General features: G+C 52.3%; 6 protein-coding genes across 6 annotated transcripts; 4 read left to right on the plus strand and 2 right to left on the minus strand.

Moving 5' to 3' along the window:
- Nucleotides 1–3578: 3578 nt before the first annotated feature.
- Nucleotides 3579–7939, plus strand: P152DRAFT_512142 (uncharacterized protein; the record flags this gene model as incomplete). The annotated part of the gene is made up of 1 exon (XM_033682739.1): nt 3579–7939. The coding sequence occupies exon 1, from the start codon at nt 3677–3679 to the stop codon at nt 7937–7939; it is 4263 nt and encodes a 1420-aa protein (XP_033536416.1). The 5' UTR covers nt 3579–3676.
- A 2029-nt stretch (nt 7940–9968) lies between these two features.
- On the plus strand, nt 9969–10190 carry P152DRAFT_370825 (uncharacterized protein; the record flags this gene model as incomplete). The annotated part of the gene is made up of 1 exon (XM_033675513.1): nt 9969–10190. A coding segment is annotated over one exon (222 nt), but the record flags the coding sequence as incomplete, so codon positions are not given.
- Nucleotides 10191–11109: 919 nt separating this feature from the next.
- On the plus strand, nt 11110–11918 carry P152DRAFT_455817 (uncharacterized protein). The gene is made up of 2 exons (XM_033678870.1): nt 11110–11369; nt 11487–11918. Exons 1-2 carry the CDS (start codon nt 11280–11282, stop codon nt 11676–11678), a joined length of 282 nt encoding a protein of 93 aa, XP_033536418.1. The 5' UTR covers nt 11110–11279; the 3' UTR covers nt 11679–11918.
- P152DRAFT_447091 (uncharacterized protein) lies at nt 11717–13355 on the minus strand (the record flags this gene model as incomplete). Its single annotated transcript, XM_033677965.1, has 2 exons — nt 11717–12131; nt 12190–13355. 2 exons carry the CDS (start codon nt 13353–13355, stop codon nt 11717–11719), a joined length of 1581 nt encoding a protein of 526 aa, XP_033536419.1.
- Nucleotides 13356–13479: 124 nt separating this feature from the next.
- P152DRAFT_233137 (DUF590-domain-containing protein) lies at nt 13480–16337 on the plus strand. The gene is made up of 4 exons (XM_033674571.1): nt 13480–13840; nt 13901–14057; nt 14125–15439; nt 15495–16337. Exons 1-4 carry the CDS (start codon nt 13756–13758, stop codon nt 16134–16136), a joined length of 2199 nt encoding a protein of 732 aa, XP_033536420.1. The 5' UTR covers nt 13480–13755; the 3' UTR covers nt 16137–16337.
- A 24-nt stretch (nt 16338–16361) lies between these two features.
- On the minus strand, nt 16362–22338 carry P152DRAFT_430763 (Sec63-domain-containing protein; the record flags this gene model as incomplete). Its single annotated transcript, XM_033677403.1, has 1 exon — nt 16362–22338. The coding sequence occupies one exon, from the start codon at nt 22336–22338 to the stop codon at nt 16372–16374; it is 5967 nt and encodes a 1988-aa protein (XP_033536421.1). The 3' UTR covers nt 16362–16371.
- Between the last annotated feature and the right edge of the window lie 147 nt (nt 22339–22485).

The following is a 22485-nucleotide window of genomic DNA, read 5'->3' on the forward strand; positions in this document are numbered from 1 at the left end:
GTTACGCGATGTGCGACGAACTACATGCCACACGATAACACGACGGAAGTCTGAACGGTGTCGCTGTATCACGAATCTTTGTGCTGCCTTCCCTCCTGGGAGCACGGGATCTCAAATAGATGCTGGTTGCTGGACGCCGGCGACACTTGGGGCGAAGCTATAGCATACCCATCGCTTTATTGACGAGCTCGGCTGTCAATACGGGTATTGGAGAGACTCCAGATGCTTGCGATTCGGAATGTCCATTATATTGTCTAGTCTTCTAAATCGTTTAAGTCTACACTTCCGGCATTGAATATCGCCAAGGGTTTTGACTTAATGGGTGCCATGGGCGTCGGTATCTGGTCTGACTCCGGATGTCAAATCATGACACAGTACTTCGAGTCTTCGAATATTGGTGCTACGTCATGGACGAACGAGTCGAATTTGAAGAAATGGCGATTTACATTCGGAAATTAGCGAGCTATAGTCGACTAGGGATGTTCGCAGGCTGGTGAACTGGCCTCGAGTTCTAGGGCAAGCTGACTCGTGTACGGAAGTACTTTGTACCCGTATCACAGCCCTACACCCTCTCGAGTCTCGACCCTCGACTCACGGCCTCGAGGCAATCCTCGATTCCTCGTAAGCGATAGACGCATCGGAAATCGAACGAGCACCGGACGAACTGTATTCCCTACCTTCGTCGCCTGCTACACTAGTGACCAGAGTATTGTCGGTTGCAAAGTCACAAATGATCCCGAGTTAGTGGACAGTGAAGTGATCCCTGCATAGCATCGGCTGCCTGCTGCTTTCATATTTTCGCTCTTCATAGGGCACAGTCATTCAATTTCTGATTGGGTGCCTGGAGTCGAGCAAGATGAGAATGTCAGAATACAGGTCACATCTCCCTGCCAGAATTCAAGGTTCAAGCTTGATTCCACTTGCATGTTTGTCCTGGCACAGCAGGCTGATCTTACACATCGTCTGCTGTGAGCCTGTAAGATGGACGAGTTGATCCGATTTAGCGACATGCAGGAGAGCCATCAAACCTCAGGAGCGCGAAGTATCACCTAGTGAACGTCGTCGAGGAGCATATTGTCCCTCTCCTAGAAATCTTCAATATCCAACTGGTCGAAGGCATTAAGGCAATGGTCATCGGCTGTTGGTGACAGGATGCTGGAACGGCACCAAAAGCAAGGCCACAGTGGTTCCTTGTTTGCAATTCGCCCAAGATCAGCGTAACGAAGCGCATTGGCCCCTATTTTCTTCTCATCTTCCTTGCAAGGAGCAATATTCCCGTTCCTTTCGTCCAATGATGACCGAGGTTGTCTCCTTTTAGTTCCCTGCGGCTTGTCTGTGCACTCCGCGTGGTGTGTCAACAGAGCCTGGGAAAACTGGACAGGGGAAACGATGGGCCTCTAAGGGTTTGGGGGCTGGGGGCAATTTTCTCGAAATGAATTGTCGATGCTAAAGGCAATCTGATTTAATCATAGAATAGATATCGCAGATCTGCATGCAGTTTTCTAGAACAAATCAACAGCGGATCATTAATCAATGATCCTGCCTTCTGGTGCGAAAAGTTGAAAAGTTTAATAGAAAAAAGACGAGAAAGCGGCTTAGAAACGCGATCCTCCGTTGTTGTTCCGTAGTAGCACTTGCACAGTAGACGTAACACCTCAACGATTTCATTCCTAAACGATCTGAGTTCTGACTCTGTGTAGCGGCCAGCGGGGAATGGGAGCCGGAGAAGAAAAGAAATGGAGCGACGTTGGCCCGCCGTCCCTTGTTTGTTGCCGTGATCAAGATATTCTGGTACCGGAATGCGATCGTGTATTCGTGATTCACCTACACAAGTGGTCTTGCCGCTATTATTGACTCGTGGATTTCGTTATTTTGTTTTCCATGTAGTACGGATAGACAATACACAAGTATTGATTTGATCCTGGAGTCAAGAATCCCCTGCCTTTGTTGCTCTCAAGAAAGGTCTTCCCCAATCGACATGGAGAAGTAACGTTCAGTAAGCTGGTTGGGGACTGGCTCGAAACCTGAAACACCAGAACTTGTGCATGGCAGACCGTTATATATTCCGTTTTCCACCCCTACCCTACATCGGGATGTATTGTTATGCGAAGCCTCCCTAATTCCCAATTTCCGGTACGTACCTTTTGAGGTACGGCGTTCCTGACGGGCCACTGGTCAACTTGAAGGTGTTCCTGCAGTAGCTTGACGCTTCTGGCCATCGGCTGTGACATTGCACCAACGACATTTCGTCTGAGTGGTCTCGTCTCTTCTCTCCTTCACGATGCCCCTTGGTCCTCAGTCATCACCATCTTCATTCGCTCAACTCTCCCTATCCAGTGTTCACTGTCACGCCTAGGCTCATGAGTCGACTTGCTTTCGTTGTCGCACCATCGAGTACCCATATCAGCCTATCCAGCCATCCATTTGGCAGCTCTCTCCTACGAGGGGATCCCCCGAGCTGGACAAGACGACCGTCTGGACGTGCCCTTTCTCAGGGGATGCCTTATTGCTCTCCGAAATTACCCTGCCAGGATCCGGCGACTTCGGTCTTTTCCTTGCGCTTTGCCTTGGGCTGGCTCGCGCCTGGCTGTCCCACATTCCCAGTTGCGGTCGTCACTCGTCACATTCGGGATTCCCCATGCTTTGGAAGGAAATTTTACCAGGAAACCCTTCCCTCTCGTTGAGATCCCCCCTACATATCTACCCACCCTAGCCGCCCAATCGCCGGGCTGAGCTAGAACCTGTCGATCAATAATCCATCTTTCTGCTCGTCCAGGTCCTCTCTTTTCCTCTTTGTCGACTCTTCAATCATTCCAGCTCGATGGTAATTTGACCTCGTGCCTTTGTTTCGCGTCTTCGTTTCGATATCGCCCCATCATTTCTTGATTGCGGCCGTCACTCTTTTGGAAAGGACCTGGAATTCGAATCCGAACCGTATATTCGCAACTGCCGCTCGTTTACCGTTGCCGAAACGTCCAGATCAAAGTCCACTCGAACCTTTGGAACCCTCCCGATCAAGCATTCGGCCGGATATTTCTATCAGACACGTTATCTTGCATTCTCCCGAGATTTCCCTCTATTCAAACCGATCTAGACGATCTTCGACTCTCGTATCCAAGCTGTTGACTCGACAGTGTCCACTCATTCGATATCTCTCGACCATTTTGGACATACTGCCGACCGACACACTATATTCCCGGATATTTCGACTTGGATATGCGACGATAGCTTGAATGGATAGCCCATCATTCACTGAAAAGGCATAAACTTGATATAAAAAAGGGCCGTGGTCCGGACACTTGCGTTCATTCGTACGTGCAGCCCTAGCAGAGTTGTTAAGAATGACGGGAAGATGCAGCTGAGGCAAGATATGCTGATGATTATCGTTACAGAATACTGAAACTGCGCTGGCGCCCTCAATCTCGCATTCTTGACGAGTTCTTAGAACAAATTCTCTTGCCGTTCATTCTCGCAACACTGTCGCTCGCTGGGCATGTGACATTGGACCGCGAGCGCACTACTGGATTCGGATTATCAGAAACCGAATCTTTACTTCGTTTCACACGTTAACCCTTCTTGTGCTTCTCAAGAACCTGTATGTCTTATCTCCCATTTTCCATTGCTTTCGTTTCGTTTCTTTCGTTCCTGGATCATTGGGAGTGTTCAATGCGCGACCATGGAACCACAAAACCCTTCAAAGTCCATGAAACCCAAAAAAGAACCGAAGTCTAACCTCCTTAAAGGAATCATGAACAGGTTCCTAACAAAAAAGCGGGCCAAAAAGGCTCCCGTCCCAGCCAGGGTGGAGGTGGACCTCACTGCTGCGCTCCCTTCACAAGATGACTTTCGCACCAGTTTGATTATGCCCAATCTGTCTGCTCGCTTCAGCATGTTGAGAGAGCAGGATGATCCGAACTCGATGTTAGGCAAAGCGAGTGACGACAGTGTTCTGACCCCACGGCGTCAATCCCGTCTCCATGACTTTGGCTTCATGGCTGGCGGTCTAGCAGACATCGCTGAAGTCTCTTCGATTCGCAGTGTATCACGACGACCTCAAATGAATGGCCGCCAGGAGTCATATGCCTCCGAGGAAGGCTATGGAACCGATGATAATTCGAATAGCGGAAGTATGATGAGCCGAGCAAGGCCTGGCGAGGGAAATGTCTTATTCGGGGGACGACAAAAAGTCTACAAGATCCCCGTTGCGACAACTGGATCCGACAAAAGCCTGGGAAGTTCATCCGCAAGTAGTGGCGCAATGACCGGTAAAGTCGTCTACGATGATGATCTCAGTCTCTCTGCTTTCCAGAAACATCGCCAGGAAGAGAGGCAACGGCAACAGGCATTGGAAGAGTTGGAACGAACCACACTATCGGCCAACCCCCAGAGTGACTTCGATCGCCGAAATACCAGCTCCTCGACAAATTCCGGGCCTTCCAACAACCATCGGTCGTCCACTGCTGCCACTTCGGTCAACTCTCAAACTGCAAACTCCGCAACCCCCAGTTCGCCAGTCCTTCCCACCTCCACAAAGCCAGCCCAGATGCCAATAGACCGGTCCAACACGAAAGCGCGCCGTCTCTATGAGCAGGGTCTCAATCGTGACATGCAAGACCAGCAGTCGTCTGCCATGAACCGCTTGAACTCCATCAACAAGAACCCTCGAATGGACCGCGCTATGTCGCCTCCTATGCTATCCCGCAACCGGAGTCCCTCGAGCGGACCAGAGTTCCCTCACCGCGCTCTACGATCCTTCCGTGCCGCAAGCCCCCCTCCATCCGGTGCGCTTCCGACACCCACTTCTCTAGAACCCATTAGAGATGATCCGACCCCATCTCCTAGATTCGGAACTCTACCACACTCCCCCCCACAAAGCCCCCTAGCTAGCGATACCGAGGAAATCGGCCCTCTCAACTCCGCGATCCGTCACGGGGACCGTGGGAAAGCAACGGCGATGGGGGCATTCAACCGACCGAAACAGTTCAGCGAAGAACAGTATTTGGAACGCCAGAAGCAGATCCGGGAGACTCGCGAGACAGGGCGCGAGTCACCGATGTTTCGACGGGACATGTCCCCTGCCACTGGAGCAGAACGCCAGAAGCCAATCCAGGAGACTCGAGAGCCTGGTCGCGAGTCCCCAATGTTTCGAAGAGACTTGTCCGGCGGCGCTGGACCGGAACGCTCGAAACCTCTACAGGAGGTCCGCGAGACAGGGCGTGAGTCCCCGATGATTCGACGAGACTTTTCGGCACCCCCTGGGCCGGAACGACAGAAGCATATCCCGGAGCCCCGCGAGGTAGGGTGTGAGTCCCCGATGCTTCGACGAGACGTGTCTGTGGGCGCTCAAGTGGAACGCCAGAAGCAGATTCTGGAAGCCCGCGAGACTGGCCGTGAATCACCGATGTTTCGAAGGGATATATCCGCACCCGGTGGACCGGATCGCCAGAAGCCGATCCAGGAGAGCCATGCGCCAGGGCGCGAGTCCCCGATGTTTCGACGAGACATGTCCACAACCGCTGGACCTTTCTCGAAAAAGAACGCTGGAAACATGAAAGCCGGCGAATCGTCTTATATGCGATCTCGATCGGGAACTGTGGATTCGCAGTCGAAGTTCAGCTTCGATCAGGCAAGGCCGGCGCCATTAAATCTGCAACCGAAATTCCGCGCTCAGCAGCCAACGCCTCCCCCCGAGGAGCCTCGGGAGAAGCCGCAAGAGCAGCCGCAAGAACAACCGCAAGAGTGGAGTGCGTTTTCAATCTTCCAAAAAGCAGCCAATCAAATGAAGACAGCGCCCGATGAAAAGCCTGAAGAGCCACCGCAGCCACCGAGCCCACCGACTGCTCGGACTTTCTTCAGTTCTCCTGCCGGTAGTGATACTGAGGACGAGCCTGAACCCGTAAAACCCGCCTTTACAAGTCCAGAAGTCCCAGCAAGGCTAAACAATATCATACCACGAGCTGCTCCTCCCGTCTCTGAGCATCCAGCTCTTCGCTCCCAGCCACCGCTCGATTTCGAGCTGGATCCACCCCCATTCTCGAAATTCCTGAAAAATGAAGGGTCAAGACCGTCATCGCGTGCGCGTGCGTCAATCCAGGAGGAAGCTGACAACCTTGATTCTCCTACACTTAGGGATAGAGATTCGGGCGCATTGGGTGGAATGGTCCAGCACCTGCGCACGAGCAGCAATGTTTCTTCCGTATACAGCGTGCAGCCCTCAACACCGAAGCTGCCGCTAGCAGTTCAGACTGGGAATGTTTCGGGTGTAACCAACGACTCCCGTGCTGGTACTCCTACGCATTCAAGCTACAGCCCCTCAAATCCCTGGGATCTTGAGGATCTTGATCGTGCGTACTTTGGTGAAGCGGACAGCTCGGGCGTCAGCCCTATCGAAATGCCCAAATCGAAAGCTGGTGGCAAAGCTCTGAACGGATTGGATGCGCAGAGGGGGTACATGCAGTCATCGCTTCAGACAGTCGAGCCCACTTGGGAGCAGGAATTGAAGACGAAACACACTCGAGATGCCAGCACCGCGACGGCCCATGAGCGAGAAGCATTTGCAAACGAATTGGAGCAGAGGAAGAGGGCGATACAGGAGAACTTGCGCAGCAAAGTTGCCAGTACTATGCTAGATTCTGATAAAGACCGAGGACCGAGTCAGCTGCCTGGGATCAACAAGGTCTTCGGCACACTCCGGTCTAAGACCAGCCGCGATTCGATGAACAAGGCCGTGGACCCCTCGACAAAGGCAATGAAGATGCTTGGAATTACTGTAAATCCGAACGCAAGCACCTCAGCGCTGCCGAGCATCAAGGATGGGAAGCCATATGGATTCGACTACACGAAGTCGGAATCGAATCTGGAGAAAATGGAATCAAGACCGTCACGACCAGGCACGCGGCAAGCAATCCACGAGGCTGAGGAGGAGAGCCACTTCAAGAATCAGTCACCGCCAATGTCGTCGAAAACTTCTGCAAGGAATCGATCGAGCTCGGAGGTCTCGAGCGGTCGTTCACGAAGCCGCCCGCCAGGAAGATACAGGGACGACCTGGAGAAGGCTATGATGGAGGGAACCAGTAGCCGTGCACACAGCATGTTCCCCGTGGACGAACCACCGACCATCCCAGAATTGGAACAAACAATTCCCGATCTTCCATCTTTTGCTCCAAGTGGAATGCGCAATGGCCCTGCCCCTGGTAGCCCCGGCTATTTCAACCAAGGCTCTCCCCATCTGCAGGCTAGCGGAAGTCCCTCCCTTGGTTCATCACGACCCTCTCCTGGATTCTCGTCAACTATGTCAAATGGCATGCCTTCACCTGCTCTCTCAGGCCGTCTAGGGTCGGCGTCGCCTGCACTCAACCCGTCTCGTCCCTCGCCGATGGCAGCGCCCTACTCCGCCCACTCCACCCCTCCAGTCTCCAACTCCACTACTCCCGTCGCTCCCAGCTTCGAATCCACCTTTCGCCAAACCACCACCAGCCGCCCCCGCAAGCGCTCCATCCTGAAATCCAACATTTCCGAACCTAAACTCCTCTCTACCACCAATAACATCGACACCGTCGCCCTCCCCGCCGGCGCGTCCCTCGCCAACGGCATGAACGAACTCGACCCGCCGCCTCTCCCCCCCATCAACCCACGGAGACGCCGCTTCGGCTTCGGCCGCACGGCCGGAGACGCCACGCCTCCTGACAGCGCCCGCACCAGCCCGCCGGGGACCAGCTACGCGGATGGCGGAGTCGGGATGGCGTACAGCGCCGACGAGCATGAGAGGGGGACCCAATCAGTGAGTCGGTTGCGGAAAGTCACGAGCGAGGGGTGGGGACTGAACGGGCATGGACGGATTGGACAGGGACAAAGAGCCAATGGCCACCCGCCGGCGATGCCGGTGTTTGGGGGCAAGCGAGGGCCTAGTCCGCCGAGGGTGGTGAACGGGATGTTCTAAGAAGGGGCGAGAAGATGGAAAGAAACGGTTGACTCGTTTCTTCGATTATCGGCGTCATTTTTAAAACCAAACGGACTGTGTTTGTTTCTCGGGGTTCTGGATAGGGAAACGGGGTTTCAAGATTGTGTTTCGGAAACCTTTTATGCGTTTATTCGATTATACAGTACAAGTACTCGACCGCCTCAGGGCGTGGGTTTTGTTCTTTTCTATTTCCTTACCCCTCACGAACTGTTTCCTTCGTCACGACCATTCTCTTTAACCTTCTTCACACCTTCTTTTTATCTCAAAATTGTCTGGGCCCTGTTAAGTGAACGGAGTCTTATGCGTCTCGGCTCGAGAACCGGCGAAAGTTGCAAGGACGATTGGGCCTGGGGAGATGATCTTTCTACAATCAGGCGGAATAGTGCTTTTGCAGCCATGTTACAAGTACCGTAACTGGACGTATAATCGCGTAAAATAAAGTTAGTCATACGAAATGTCTATTGTAGTGCTTAAATTCCTGCTGGTTCTCTCCTATGTGATGTCCCTATACGTGAGGTCTTAAATACCTACAGCTTTGTTTTTTATCACCAGTACCAAGTGAACTGCACTGGATCGAAACAATAATTGAAGCTACACTCTACAGGTAGTTATCACTAGTATGTTTTCCAGGACCTGACCAGCCTTGCTTCACAGCAAGGCGTCGCTCGAGATTGACATGCTACACAAATCTAGCCTGCCCACATCCCCCACGTAAACGAGTCTAACATGTGTGCCGTCAATCTGAAGTCTAAATATTTGACTAAGACCTCTTCGGCTCTTCCTACCCTATGGATTGAGAATCAACAGTTACCATTAGCTAACAATGGCGCGTTGCATCTCCCATGCTTCCCCGGATTCCCAAACCTCTGCTTGAAGCCGATGACTGGAGTCTCCGCAATCAGCATCTCCTTCGGTTGCATTATGTATCAGGGAGCCGACCTTGCCATCAATCCTTTGAAGTTTCGAATCGCGGCAAGCCTCAAGTGCTTACCTCGTGGCATACCAGGGTGATTGAGGACTTGTAGGTTTCCCCTGCAGAGTCGCGTCCGGATGTTCGGGCGACTGTGCCGGACGATTCACATGCCAAACAAGAGGGTTCCAGGCTTCCAGCTCGATACTAAGATTCAGACGACAAAGCCTACTACGTACATTCGTCTCTGGTGGCAGAAATTGACTAGCATTCCCATGTCGTCCAACTTTTCAGCATGCTGGATCCTCACATCACTAAGTTCAGGGGTAAACTCAACTTACCCATGCCAACCATCGAGGACGCGTCTGGTGCAAATTCTTCACATCCTGTGTAGGGTTCTCAAATTTGTGGATGTCTTCCATAGTACCATTTCCCAGAGCCCGGAACAGCACCCTCCATTCTCAAAGCCTGCAAGCTCAAAAACCCTGTAGCCGTGCAGCGGCAGAACCAACGGACCGGAAGACGGTGCGGGGAGTATCAGGGGCACCAGGTGCCTCGAGCGGTCCATGGAGACCCTGAATCCTGCGCCCCAACTCCAACTCCAACTAAATGCTTCTTCTAAGTGCTGAAGGAGAAGACTTTAATATTAAAAACATGATACCGGGCGAACTCGAGCATCAGCAAGAACTACAAAACCCTTTAGCTTCGTGTCCCAACCTGCGGACGGTGGCCGACACCATTCCAGACTTCGAACTATTCGTTTATCTCTTTCTAGCTGGCGACCTCCTTCAGAATGGCTAGAGGCCCTTGTCCAAGGAGACGAGGAGAATTTTCCTCAGAAGTACTCTCACTGGGCTGATCGAGTTTCATGATAGAGGAATCGTCCACACTGGCGAGTCCTACTTCGGCTGTGTCACACCGGAGCACCCTTGGAATAATGAGGAAGCCTAGCGATTTAACAGACATTAAACCTAGTAATATCCTTCTCGACTATGAAGAGACGGCCGGTAATGACATGATCTTTTGGGTGAGCGACGAAGAGCCGGGTGCGGGCGACGCTTGGCGGCATATCCTCTGGAGATATCTCGTATTCGAGGCGAGGATGGCTTTAAGAACCTACTTCAGCACATTGGAAAAGAGAATCCTTTTTTCGAGCGCCTCATTGCCCTCGCGGGTGACTTCGATGCGGAGAGGCCGAGAAAATCCTTTACGATGTGGCGTTACGCGGATGTGGAGTTTAGGGATTTGACTACGAAGTTGATGAACTTGGATCTAGCGAGGAGGATCATTACGCGGGGGGCTCTGGAGCATCCTTGGTTCCGTCAGGCCGATTCGGGTCAGGAGACATACATGGTAGCGATATAACCTCTGAGGTCCATTTGCTGGAGATAAGTTTGGGCGTTTGGGAACGAAAAAGTGCAGCGTGAATGATATATTGTGTACAGCGTACCTTATCCAAAAGTAGCAGTGGCCTCAAACTAGGCACAGAACAACAAAGACCTCATGCGAAAGCCTATCATTCCGTAGCTTTGATACTACAAAGGCTAAAGACTGAGGGTCGTTGAAAACAGGTGGGGGTGGGATTTCAGGTAATCTGCTGAAAAGAATCTCTAGAAGTCAGATCACTGTCCTTCTTAGTTAAGGAAGACTGCGGCACCGTTTTAACCAGATCGCAAAATCAGTAACCTTATATCTAGGTTCCTCTTCTTTAATTGGTTTCCTCCAAACCGACAATAGGCGACGAAACAAAGGCATGTTTAGCACCAGCCAATTCCCCAAAACTCTAGTCAGATTCATGTATGGGGTAACCCTGGCAATCGGCATGACAGCAAGCCACTGAACCGCCGGGCCAGTACGACTGCATCACGTATCAAAATCGCACCGACGCCGAATAGGGGCTCGCGCTTCGACCTCCATCATAAAGTTCACGTCTTCCAGAAACAAGAGTTTACGACGCGTTTTAGCTGGTTGCCCGCAGGTCTTGGTACGGCTTCGTCTACCATTCGTCCACTCGATGGCTCACTGTCTTGGGCCGCTTCGTGTCTCTCCAGGACTCCAGGAGGTATGCATCACGGCACAGGAGCGACTGGATCGAGACAGCCACTCATCTCCACTTCAAATCCTCAACGGTAGGATGGAAGCGAGGGGAATGGCGGATGGATTCGCTCTTTCAGACTTCAGGATTTGCAGAAATAGGGCTTAATCCCATGAGCGGCATGAGGTTGTTTTTTTGTTGCTTCGTATTTCTCTCTGAATTGGAACAGTTGCTGCTTTGTTAACGGCCATTTATACGTATAATTTTGTATTGACACCTTGGGAGACTGGCATAGCTCTGACAATCTCTTCGATTCCAACTTCTTGAAAGCTTCATGACCTTGCACATAATCTCCAAATCTCCATCCGACAACCATGAAGTTCACCGCCGCCGCCACTGCTCTCCTCAGCGCTGCCTTCGTGTCCGCTCAACAGGTCAACCTCAGTGCTCTCCCTAAGTGCTCTGTACGTGCTATATAAAGCCCCCATATCCACCAAACACTTGCCCAAACTGCGCCATCCTCCACGTCTTATTCATATCAGTCCCAATTGACCGTCAAGAACTAACGTCCCCTCCTCCAGCACATCTGCCTCCAAACCGCCATCCAACAATCTGGCTGCGGTGGCGTCGACTACCAGTGCCAGTGCGGCCCGCAAAAAGAGACCATCACCACCCTCGTAACCCCGTGTATCATCCGAAGCTGTTCAGAAGAGGACGCCTTAAGTACATCCTATCCTGCTTCCTTTCCCGATCACTGGTCACTTACTCTATAACCGACATGCGCTTCTCCAGCTGACATGTTTGCTCACAATCAGAGGTCGAGCCCGCTACCATAGACATCTGCAAACAAGCCGGTGTAGCGGGCGCTGATTCGTCCGTGGTCGACGTCGTTACATCGGCCGCCGCGTCCGTAGTATCGCAGGCCACTCAGTCTGCTACGGCACCCACGGGCACTGGTGCTGCAGTGCCGGGAAAGTTGATTGGAGCTGGTGCAGTTGCTGCCGGCATCGCTGCTGCATTCCTGTAAATATACGGAAACCGGGCAGTAGTATAGATATGGATTGCTTCGCGACGGAAGCGTGGCTTTGAGTTGAACAGCGAGAAAGCGGAACTGTACCATTTCTGTATCGATTGAGGCGGTTAACGGTGTCTTGATGGGAGGATGGAGGGTGTTTGATTCGAGCCGGTCGACCAGTCGAGAGCATCGCGTTAGATCTTCCAAAAGCCTAGCTAGTCGGGATGATCAGGATATCCCATGTATGATGGAGTCTTCATATCGCCCACTTTTCGAACAATCTGATCAGATCTGTCGTCTTATCTTCGGTTCCGTTCGTCGTGCCATTGGCTTTTTCTTGGCTACTGTGAGCCATAGCGTCGAGCACTCGATGAATGATCTGGACTTGATTTCGAATCGTGGTCATTGGGACGTTGACCCCATCCTCGTCTCCATCGTAAAATCCAGCGGCAACGTCGTCCACCGCCTCTTGTATCTGTTTTGCTGCGTCGAGGAGCTGGTCAACCGGATGTCGACCATTAACCATGGCCATCTCCGATATGTTTCTTCCCTCCACCTTCTTTGTCAACTGGACGAAGAGCTCATCCAATGTCCCAAGCTTCGCCATGGTCGAATCGTAGATCTCTCTCATATCCTCCTCTATCTCCCCGCCGAAGTCTCCTAGCTCATCTTCTTCGTCCCCAAAATCCTCGTCGCCTTCTTCCTTCGGGGTCCCCAGACCATTCAACTCGCTCACCCCATCAGCAACCACCTCCCTCCGCTCTTCAATCCACCCCGCAATCATCCTCGCTAGCCCATCTTTATCCTTCAATGCCACCACCACATCCACGCCTCCCCACACCCGCCCTGCCCCAGCCAACAATGCCTGCCCATATTTCGTCTCCTTCATCGTCTTCGCCTCGCTGACTGCCGCTATCCCTCCATCCATCGCATCCCTCAGTCCTTGCCCCGCCACCCCAACCTCCCCCACCAACGCCGCCACCGCCGCGATTATCTGCGCAACGTCGGCCACGACTTCCTTCTTCACGACGGCGGGCCACTCGGTGTTCGTCTCGCGGTTGGCCAGCGTCGTCACCGTCGCCACGAGTGTAGGCACAATTTTCCCACCAATCTCGGACAGGAGCGGCGTGATCGCTCGGAGCGTGCTGGCGGAGCCATAATCTTTGGGGGCGGTTTGGAGGAGGAGGAGGATTAAGGTGCTGGTACGGGACTTGAGATGGGAGGCGAGAGCACAGAGCGCTTCGAGGGTCGCGGTGGGGTCGGGGGGAGTAGACGAGGTAGCCGATGTCGACTGAATTAAGGAAGATGCCGAAGTATGGGTAGTCGTGGGAGCGGAGAGGAGGGTTGATAATCCGGAGTCGAAGTGGGAGATGAGACTTTGGGTGGTCTTCGAGAGTAGGAGGAGCCTCTTCAAGGCATCGGACGCGCCCGACATATTGTTTATTGGTGTCTCCAAGGGGGTTTCAACCTATCAATTCATTTATATCTGGTCTTTGAAAGAAAAGGTACCTTAGTTGGGAGTGGAATCGCGAATATCAAAGGTGTGGTTCGAAATCTTTAGCGGCCGATCATCAGATCCCTGGCCGCGGTCGAGTTCGTGTATCTGATGACGTCCTCCTGTTCTGCAACATTCAACAAAACTCGGTTCCCTGATCTACCTAGGTCCTAAAGTCTGATATTTTCTATCCCACCTATATGTTGGCCGTAATTCTATCTGCTACCGTACGTTGTTTGTTTATGCCATTGCCCTCCGGTATAGCTGCTGCAGAGCGGAGCCTCTTTACCGGTACATCATCTCCACAGTAACAGGAGCAAGCGATTGACCATCGTCTAAGATGGACAAGCATGGCTCGAAGGGCCAGGCCATGGAGACAAATATGGGCGTGGACTACGTTGTCCACTACAAGTTCACGAGTGTTGGTAAATATGGCAACCCATGAGATTGATGTCCGTCTGAGCATCTCGCTGACGACAAAATAGACAAGAAAGATGCCGCCGTCCAGTTCGAGAAGCTCGTCTCAGCCCTAGGGAAAGTCGGTTTGGCCACCGAAGTGCGGCAGGGAGATAGAACGTCTCTTCTTGTCTTCGTGAAGGTTGCTTCTTCGGAGCACCTATACGGAGAAATATATCGTTCAAGGTGCGTTCGATCATATCATCCGAGTCGGCTCGACATTGTGTGTAACTAACAAGCTAATGCGTCGCAGAGCTCGAGATTGGATTCATGGCGTTCAATCCTCAGCACCACCGAAGGAGATGAAAGAGGCTATCGAAAAGGACCCATTGACCGAAGCAGAACGCCTCCGAATCATACATCAGCTAATAACGAACTCGGAGGGGGATGGTGGAGCTGGCATCACGCCGAAGGAAGGACAATGGAAGAACGTCGATTCGATCTTCGCCCTACACAACCACCAGTACAATAAGGAGTGGATCAAGAAATGGAGTACTTCGTACTTCCTATCGGCAGAAGACCTCGATGCCATAAGGAATCGGCTGGGCGAGAGAATCGCCTTCTATTTTGCGTTCACCCAGTCGTACTTCTCCTTCCTACTGTTCCCTGCCGTATTTGGCGTCTCTGCTTATTTCTTGCTCGGACACTTCTCGCCGATCTACGCCATCGTCAATGCCTTCTGGTGTATCATATTTACCGAGTACTGGAAGCACCAGGAAGTCGAATTGGCCATCCGCTGGGGCGTCCGTCACGTCTCCCAGATCGAGAATAGGAGACGAGAGTTCAAGCATGAAAAGGAGATCCGCGATCCGGTTACTGGCGAAATGGTGACCTGGTTTCCGGTTCGAAAGAGGTTGCAAAGGCAGCTTCTCCAGATTCCCTTCGCTGCTTGCGTGCTCGTTGCCCTTGGAAGCTTGATTGCAACGTGTTTTGGCATTGAGATCTTCATCTCAGAGATCTATAACGGGCCAATGAAGTGGCTTCTCGTTTTCCTTCCGACGATCATTGTTTCGAGTTTTCTTCCGATTTTGACGACCATCATGACGACGATCGCGACGCAGCTTACGACTTACGAGAACTACGAGACCGAGGGTGCACATGAGACAGCTATGACGCAGAAGATCTTTGTCATTAACTTCATCACATCGTACCTGGGTATTTTCCTCACGGCTTTTGTTTATGTTCCGTTTGGTAGTATTGTGGTTCCCTACCTGGACGTTTTCAGTGTTACCTGCCAGGCCTTTGCTGAACATGAGAAGCAACTTACGGTGTCCCAAGATGGCTTCACCATCAACCCTGATCGGTTGCGGAAGCAAGTCATTTATTTCACGGTTACTGCCCAGGTGGTGAATCTAGCCATGGAAGTGATTGTCCCCTATCTGAAACGCAGGGGCTTCTCAAAGTTCCGCCAATTTCAGAATGATAGGGCCGCACGAAGGGGCGGTGCTTTGCCCGAGCCTTCTGAAAACGATCACCCGGAAGAGGCAGTGTTCCTTGCGCGAGTGAGGAACGAAGCGGAGCTGGATGTCTATGATGTCACTACAGATCTTAGGGAGATGGTGCTTCAGGTACGTGAACGTCCGAGCAGGCAATCGGTGGCGCACCAAACTCACAAAAGCGCAGTTCGGCTACCTATCCCTTTTCTCCGTCGTCTGGCCTCTGACCGGCCTTTCCTTCGTCTTCAACGACTGGCTCGAACTTCGAGCCGACGCCCTCAAGATCTGCGTGGAGATGAAACGTCCTACCCCAGCTCGAGCGGACACCATCGGATCATGGCTGGATAGTCTCTCATTCCTCACATGGGTGGGCAGTCTTACCACGTCGGCACTTGTCTACATGTTCTCCAACGACGGCCTCGGACCCGATGGATCACCCGAAGCTATTACCGGATGGAAGCTGTTGCTGGCCGTCATGATATCCGAGCACGCCTTCCTCACCGTGCGGTGGCTCGTCCGCGTGGCCATCTCCAAGCTCGACTCGCCCGGCCGGCAGAAGGAACGGCGAGAGCGGTATGCGGTGCGGAGGAAGTATATCGAGGAGTCGTTGGAGGAGCTCAGCAAAAAGCAAGGCCCTGTGGAGCTGGCGCCTGATGAGGAGAAGATTGACCGGGCCAGTTTGGAAGAAGATGCGCGACACGCAGGAGAATCGAATGTTGAAGACCGGTTCTGGGCGCGGCAGAGGGGTTGGAGAGAGACGGCTCAGGTTGGGGCGGGTTACATTGAGAGGGGACCATCGGAGGATCCGAAGGAAAAGAAGATACAGTGACCGTAATGGCCAAGGGGGAAAAAACGGACGGGTGGGATATACAACATTCGATGACCGAGACGACTCTCCGTTTATGGGCATCCGCAAATATATGCATTGATAGTGTTTACTCAGCAACCTGTTATCGCGTCGGCTTTCTGCAGACATGAGTACTACGAACATCAAATGCAGCGCTAGTTTCGATCAAAATCTCGAAATTGCAGTGCAAGCAGAAGGTGATTGTCTATGAATTGTTCTACTTCATCTTTTGTACATCGTGTTCACCGACGACAGGAACCCCCGGAACTTCCACATCGTGGATGTTCCATTCCATACCGATATACCCATCGCTCAGCACCGCAACCTCCACCATCCTGCTATCCACGCTAGGCGGTACCCTGAGTCGGGCGCTGGCAAGCTGACTCAAAGCGGATTTCGCCTCACCTCTTCTCTTCTGCTGCCAATTCACACGCTTCAGTCCTAGGAGCTCGCCGGTAGTCTTGGAGGAAACCAGGACGAAGAAACCTTCGCTTTGCTGTTTCGGAAACCTTGGAGCATACATACGACCGTCGGGCACAAACGGATTCTGTCGCTTCAAGTCGATGCTGACTTCAGTGGCAGATACCGTACCAAGGCTGACGTCTACGCAGGGGAGTCGAGCAACGGCCTTCGCGAACGCATCGCGTTGAGAGCTGGGAACGTTCAGCTTCTGCGCCAGGGACCTGACCTGGTCCGGTCTCATGGCTGCGAGCTGGACTAGATCGCGTGGCGCGCTCTTCGAATCGACCATGCGAGCCTTTTCGGCCTCAACGTCGACGTCAGGGAAGATGCTCAGCGGTCCATCTTCTGGCCACCTCGCGCTTTTCACGCACTGAAGGAGGATAACGACCGCGCGTACTGCGGCGAGGCTGCCTAATTCGGCCATGATGTCGATCGTTCCCTGCATGATTCGAATGCTCTGGTCGAGTACGCTGTTCAAGTCGCCGACATAGTCGGAAATGGGAAGGTCGACGCGACTAAAGTGTGCTTGTAGAAGTAGAAATGCCTTCACGTGTGGATCCCACATCACCAGCTTTAATGCCTCTGCGTCGAGCGGCAGATGTTTGGCCAGCTCGGCGTTGACCAAGTCCTCGTTATGACGGACTGGCAACTCATCGTACTCAGTAGCGAGACTGACCCAGGACAGGACATCACCGAACGAAACAGCCACCTGCCGTGAGCTTAGAACCTTGGGGCGAGAAGCGTTGAGAATGGAACGAATGGTCTTGTGCGACATGTAATAGTATGACATGATCTTGCCCATCGGGGTCGACGACAGCTCTCCGGTGTTGTCTGTGATATCAATGCAAGATGACTGTGCCAACTCATTCAAAGCGGTGTCGACCAGAGAGACCATGTACTCATTGGCGGTCTGTTGAGCGGAGATGGTGTTGTAATCTTCCGCGGATATTTCCAGCCCGTAGAATGAAGGGTTCTTATGTAGCCTCCGGTAGAAGAACGTCCATGTCAGGTAATCCAGAGAATCTTGCTTTGTCGTAATCGTTCCGGCCGATATCTCGGCTCCCAGATGGTCTTCCAGAACCTTGTGGAGCGATGACTCGACGGGGAATCCGGTGTGTAAAAAGTGCTTATAGAATGCCTTCTTGCTTTCCTGAGTGAAGATTCGAGCAACTCCTGAGGTGTCAAACTGCGGTCGTCCGGCTCGTCCAAGCATCTGAAGCACGTCGGTGAGGTCCATGTCTTTGTACCCTTCGATCTTGGCATCGAAGAATTGAGTGCCCTTGACGACGACAAGGTGGGCTGGTAGATTTACTCCCCATGCCAACGTGCTTGTTGCGATCAAGATTTGAATTTTGTTGGCCGCAAAGAGTTCTTCGGCCAATTGGCGGTCCGACTCAACTAGCCCGGCATGATGAAGACCGATGCCAAAACTCAAAGCTTCTTGGAAAGCTTCATCCTTCGCCCGGCGAAGGTTAAGGACCAAGTCATCCTCAGACATATGGACGAATCTCCGTGGGTTGTCCTCCATTCCGCAAAGATTGATGAGGTCTTTCGCCGTCAACCGAGTCTGTCGCCGAGAAGCGACAAAGACGATGACCGGTTTGTCTGGCGAATGGTTCTTGATGGCGAGGAAGGTAGGGCGGTTCATTGACTGCATGAACGGACTAAAGGCTCTTTGGTCGGGGAAGCCATCAATGAAGATCTCGAGGGGCACCGGTCGGACGGAGTGACGGAAATTGAAAAGCCCTTCCTTGACGCCGAGCCAGTTGGCGAGATCCATGGCGTTGGCACACGCGGTGGACATCCCCACCAGCCTTACGGAGCCCTTCTTCTGCGATGCGATGTAGTTCATTCGAGAGACGATAATCTCGAGGACCGGGCCTCGGTCGCCACCAAGTAGGTGGATCTCATCAATGATGACGAGACTAACTTGGCGGACATAAGACCGAGTCTGCCAACTACGACTGATGCCGTCCCACTTTTCAGGCGTCGTGATGATCACGTCTGCATCACGAATCGATCTTGTGTCTGGTGTATTGTCTCCAGTCAACTCGACCAACTTGAATCCCATAGGTCCAGCCAGTCTCTTTCCCCAGTCCAAGACTCGTTCACGGACAAGCGCCTTCATCGGTGCGATATACACAACCTTAGAACCCGGATTTTCCCTGAATGCCCACCACATGGCAAGTTCGGCGGCAATGGTCTTTCCACTTCCGGTGGGGGAACCAAGTAAGACGTTTGCATCCGTATGGTACATGGTGTGGAAGAGTTGCGTCTGCATTGGGTTGAAGTACTGGAACCTTGTTCCATATAGCTCCTCCAATGCCGGGTTCTTCAAAGCAGTTATGGGCAAGGGCTGCAGATTGAGCAAATCGGTGTACACATTTTCAGTGTCAGGCCGAATCAAATGCTGGAAAGACACGGCGGTGACGGTCTCGCAGCCTAGCCATCGATCCGACACAGCTCGAACATAGATCTGGGACGGCAGTGGGTCTGAGAGCGGGATGGTGAAGTCCAGCTGATGATCGTCGTGGAGCTTCTTCCTGTTCAATATGAAGTACTCTTGGTGATATATCTCGGACGTGTCCGAATTCTCCACCCAGACCCAATACGGCTCCGACGTGCCATGGTGCCGGTCGTTCCAGCGAAACTCGGGAATCAGATACAGTCGAACGCGGAGAACATCGCGATTCAACGGCGCAATGTCCGTCTCCACGGTCAAAGTTGGGAAGATATCCAGAAGGTTCGAGATAGTCCTACCCATACTGTTGTTATGCACCAACTGGCCGATCTCAGCCGCATCCATTTCGCGCATCGATTCGATTGACGTTATCGAGCCTTTGTTGTCGAGATTCCTCAGCACCGGCCAAGGAAGATCGAACTGATGGAATGGATGCTGATAGGGCCATAATCGTTTCTCGACTGACTTGCATAGTCCCGAGAGTACCAGACACTGATACCCCCAGCCCCTGTTCAGCGCTATCATGAACACCGCTCGGCATATACGCGCTGCGTTCTGTGCAACGTATGCCGTGTCGGAAACTAATGTGAAGTCTTCTAGACGTGCACGGGAGATGTGTGATTGAAGAAGGATGTTTGTCTTTGCATGGGCAGACCCAATGCCTCCTTCGACCTGGCATGGAACATATTGCTCCTCTATGAGTCGACTCAGTTCCTTCTCTTCGGTTTCGCGGGCTTGAATGTTGTCAAACTCGCCGCTCATGCTGATCATCTTCAAAACATCTGCTTCAGTCGCATGTGGTTGCATCATCTTATTAAAGATCTCAATACTAGTTTGGGAAACGTAGTATTGACTAGCAATTCGTCCCACATCTTTGGTACGCAGGTCTTCGGTTGTCTCATTAAATATGATCATCTGCGAAAGTGCCAGAGTTCGAGCGGCTTCAATTACGAGTTTCCGTCTCCTTTGAACCAGGTGCGGATCGTCGCGTATCTCAGCCCAATCAATCCCATACGTCAAAGGATTTCGCTGCATCCTGACAAACAGATACGAGTACCCAAGCCATTGCACCGCTTCCGGCACCGAAGTCACGGTGCCCAGGGCAATCTCCGCATTCAGATTGTCCACCATTTTCTTGGAGAAATTCGACTCGATCGGTTGTTGTTGAGTGACAGCAGTGAGATAGTGCTGGAGCCTATCGTGAGTTGTACAGAGGAAACCTATTCCAGTTGCTTGGAACTGAGGTCGACCTGCACGACCGAAGATCTGGATGACATCGAGAATGCCTAAATCGATAAACTTGCCCTCTTGCGCGCTATAGACTTGAGTGCCCTTGATCAGCACGGCCGCAGCGGGTAAGTTCACACCCCATGCGAGAGTTGCTGTACAGCAGAGGACATTGAGTACGCCTTCTGCAAATAGTCGTTCCATAAGATTGCGGTCTGTCCTCGGCATACCAGCATGGTGCGTTCCCATGCCTTTAGGAAGCAATTCTCGAATCTCCTTTCCTTTGGATTGCTTCGCATCCCGTATAGCCATATCGTACCTGGGATGTGTCGTCGGGTCGAACAAATCTACGCAGCCTTCCTCGATGGCTTTTTCGTAAAAGGTTCGAGCTGTTTTGACGGTGTCTTTTCGAGAGTGTACGAACACCATGACTTGATGACCCTCGCGCAGCATGTCGGTCACCTTCTCGAAGGACACCTGGTCGATGTTGTCTTTCGACGCTCTCGTTCCTGCTTTTCCCTTTACACCCAGGAAATGCTGCTCCAGCGGCACCGGTCGGAAAGAAGCATCAAAGTAGAACAGTCCCGTCATCCGGTTCACTTTTAGAAAATCCGCGACGTCTACGAAGTTGGGTAACGTTGCAGACAAACCGATCACTCGGATCAGGGACTGCGTGCTTTCCACTTGCCGTTGAGTTCGGGCAACGAGAGACTCGAGGACCGCGCCTCGCTCATCATGGAGCATGTGAACCTCGTCGATAATGAGCAGGCGCACTTTCTGGACCAGCTCTGTATCTCCCGTGCTCTTTCTGGTCACAACGTCCCACTTCTCGGGAGTTGTGACAATAATCTGGGTTTGCATGATCTCCGTCTTCGTCATCTGCATGTCGCCTGTGAGTTCACGAGCCTTCACGCCAAGCCAAGCCAATCTCTTCCCGAGTTTGTCAGTGACCTCGGCGGCCAATGCTTTCATTGGCGCGACATAAACAACTTTGAAGTCGTTATAGGCCACCGTGAAGTCCACTACATCATGAGATTCGGACGGAAGAGGGGCAACGTGCTTCGAAATGGCGTTCAAGATGGTGAGCACGGCGGCGTCCGTCTTACCTGCGCCGGTTGGAGCGCAGATCAACATGTTCTCACTCGTCGCATATGCCACGGGATAGACCAAGCTCTGCATCCTATTCAAAGTCTTGTAGCCGCGGAAAGTCATCCGGCACAAGCCATCGAGCTCGGATATCTGAATTAGCTTCTGAGAGGCGGCAATGGTCCCGACTTTGGTAGCGGGTATAGAGTACTCCTCGTACTTCTCGTGCTCGATTCTGTCGCTGCCTTCAGGCAGGAGGTATTTTTTGCCGTGAGTAGAAAGCGTATTACCAGCATCATGCTTGCGGTACACATGGGGGTAGTGAGCTTGACCGCGGTCAACTGACGGTCCTAGAGATGCTGCCTTGTGCTCGATGTCCTGCTTGCGAAGTGCCTCTTCTCTTTCCTGACGAGTGAGAAGCCTCCGTTCTCTAGTCTGAACAGAATGTGTAGGCTTTCTAGTGTGAGAGGAACTAAGCTCTTGACGGTGGCTGATAATGTCCGTAACCAAGTCGAGATCGTCGTATCCTACCAGGTCTGCGAGGGTCATTTGCAGCGCATCATCATTCTCTTCAGCAGCGAGGACAGCCATGATCTGCTCAAAAAGCGAGTCCGAGTCTAATCCGCTTTTTCTTCTTCCTAGCTGAGTACAGCATCCCTTAAGCCACTGTATGCCATGAACTGCACTGCTTGAACCTGTGTTGTTAAGCTGACTAACATCCGTTTCGATGTGTGCATCTGCAGCAAACGAATGACTTGAGGTAAGCCAGATATCATCGTCCGATGGAGTTGGAGACAGTTCGTCTTCTGAGAGCACCAAATCATCGCCATATTTGGGCTGACTGGTGTCCCCAGTCGTCTTCATAGAGCGTATGGCATCCAAAGCCTCTCGCATCTCAGCTACTCGGGCCAGCCACTGAGCCTGAACCTGATCCGATGCAGGCGCCATGATGAGATTATACACCGAGAATTTCTAGCGAGGCTTTCTTGTAAATTGTAATCAAGAATCCTTCTCCAGAATTGAAGCCACGAGGCTTCCAGTAGAAGAGTGACAGAGTGACTCCGGAGAAGGAATCTTGTAATAATATAAATCTGT

Source organism: Eremomyces bilateralis (genome assembly GCF_010015585.1).
Source record: "Eremomyces bilateralis CBS 781.70 unplaced genomic scaffold P152scaffold_4, whole genome shotgun sequence".
In the NCBI taxonomy this organism is placed as follows: domain Eukaryota; kingdom Fungi; phylum Ascomycota; class Dothideomycetes; order Eremomycetales; family Eremomycetaceae; genus Eremomyces; species Eremomyces bilateralis.

Bases quoted from the DNA above. Each gene is read 5' to 3' on its own strand.
- P152DRAFT_455817 (XM_033678870.1), top strand. From the start codon at position 11,280: ATGAAGTTCACCGCCGCCGCCACTGCTCTCCTCAGCGCTGCCTTCGTG. The intron at 11,370-11,486 runs GTACGTGCTATA...CCCCTCCTCCAG, and splicing joins GTGCTCTCCCTAAGTGCTCT to CACATCTGCCTCCAAACCGC.
- P152DRAFT_233137 (XM_033674571.1), top strand. From the start codon at position 13,756: ATGGACAAGCATGGCTCGAAGGGCCAGGCCATGGAGACAAATATGGGC. The intron at 14,058-14,124 runs GTGCGTTCGATC...AATGCGTCGCAG, and splicing joins GGAGAAATATATCGTTCAAG to AGCTCGAGATTGGATTCATG. The intron at 15,440-15,494 runs GTACGTGAACGT...ACAAAAGCGCAG, and splicing joins TTAGGGAGATGGTGCTTCAG to TTCGGCTACCTATCCCTTTT.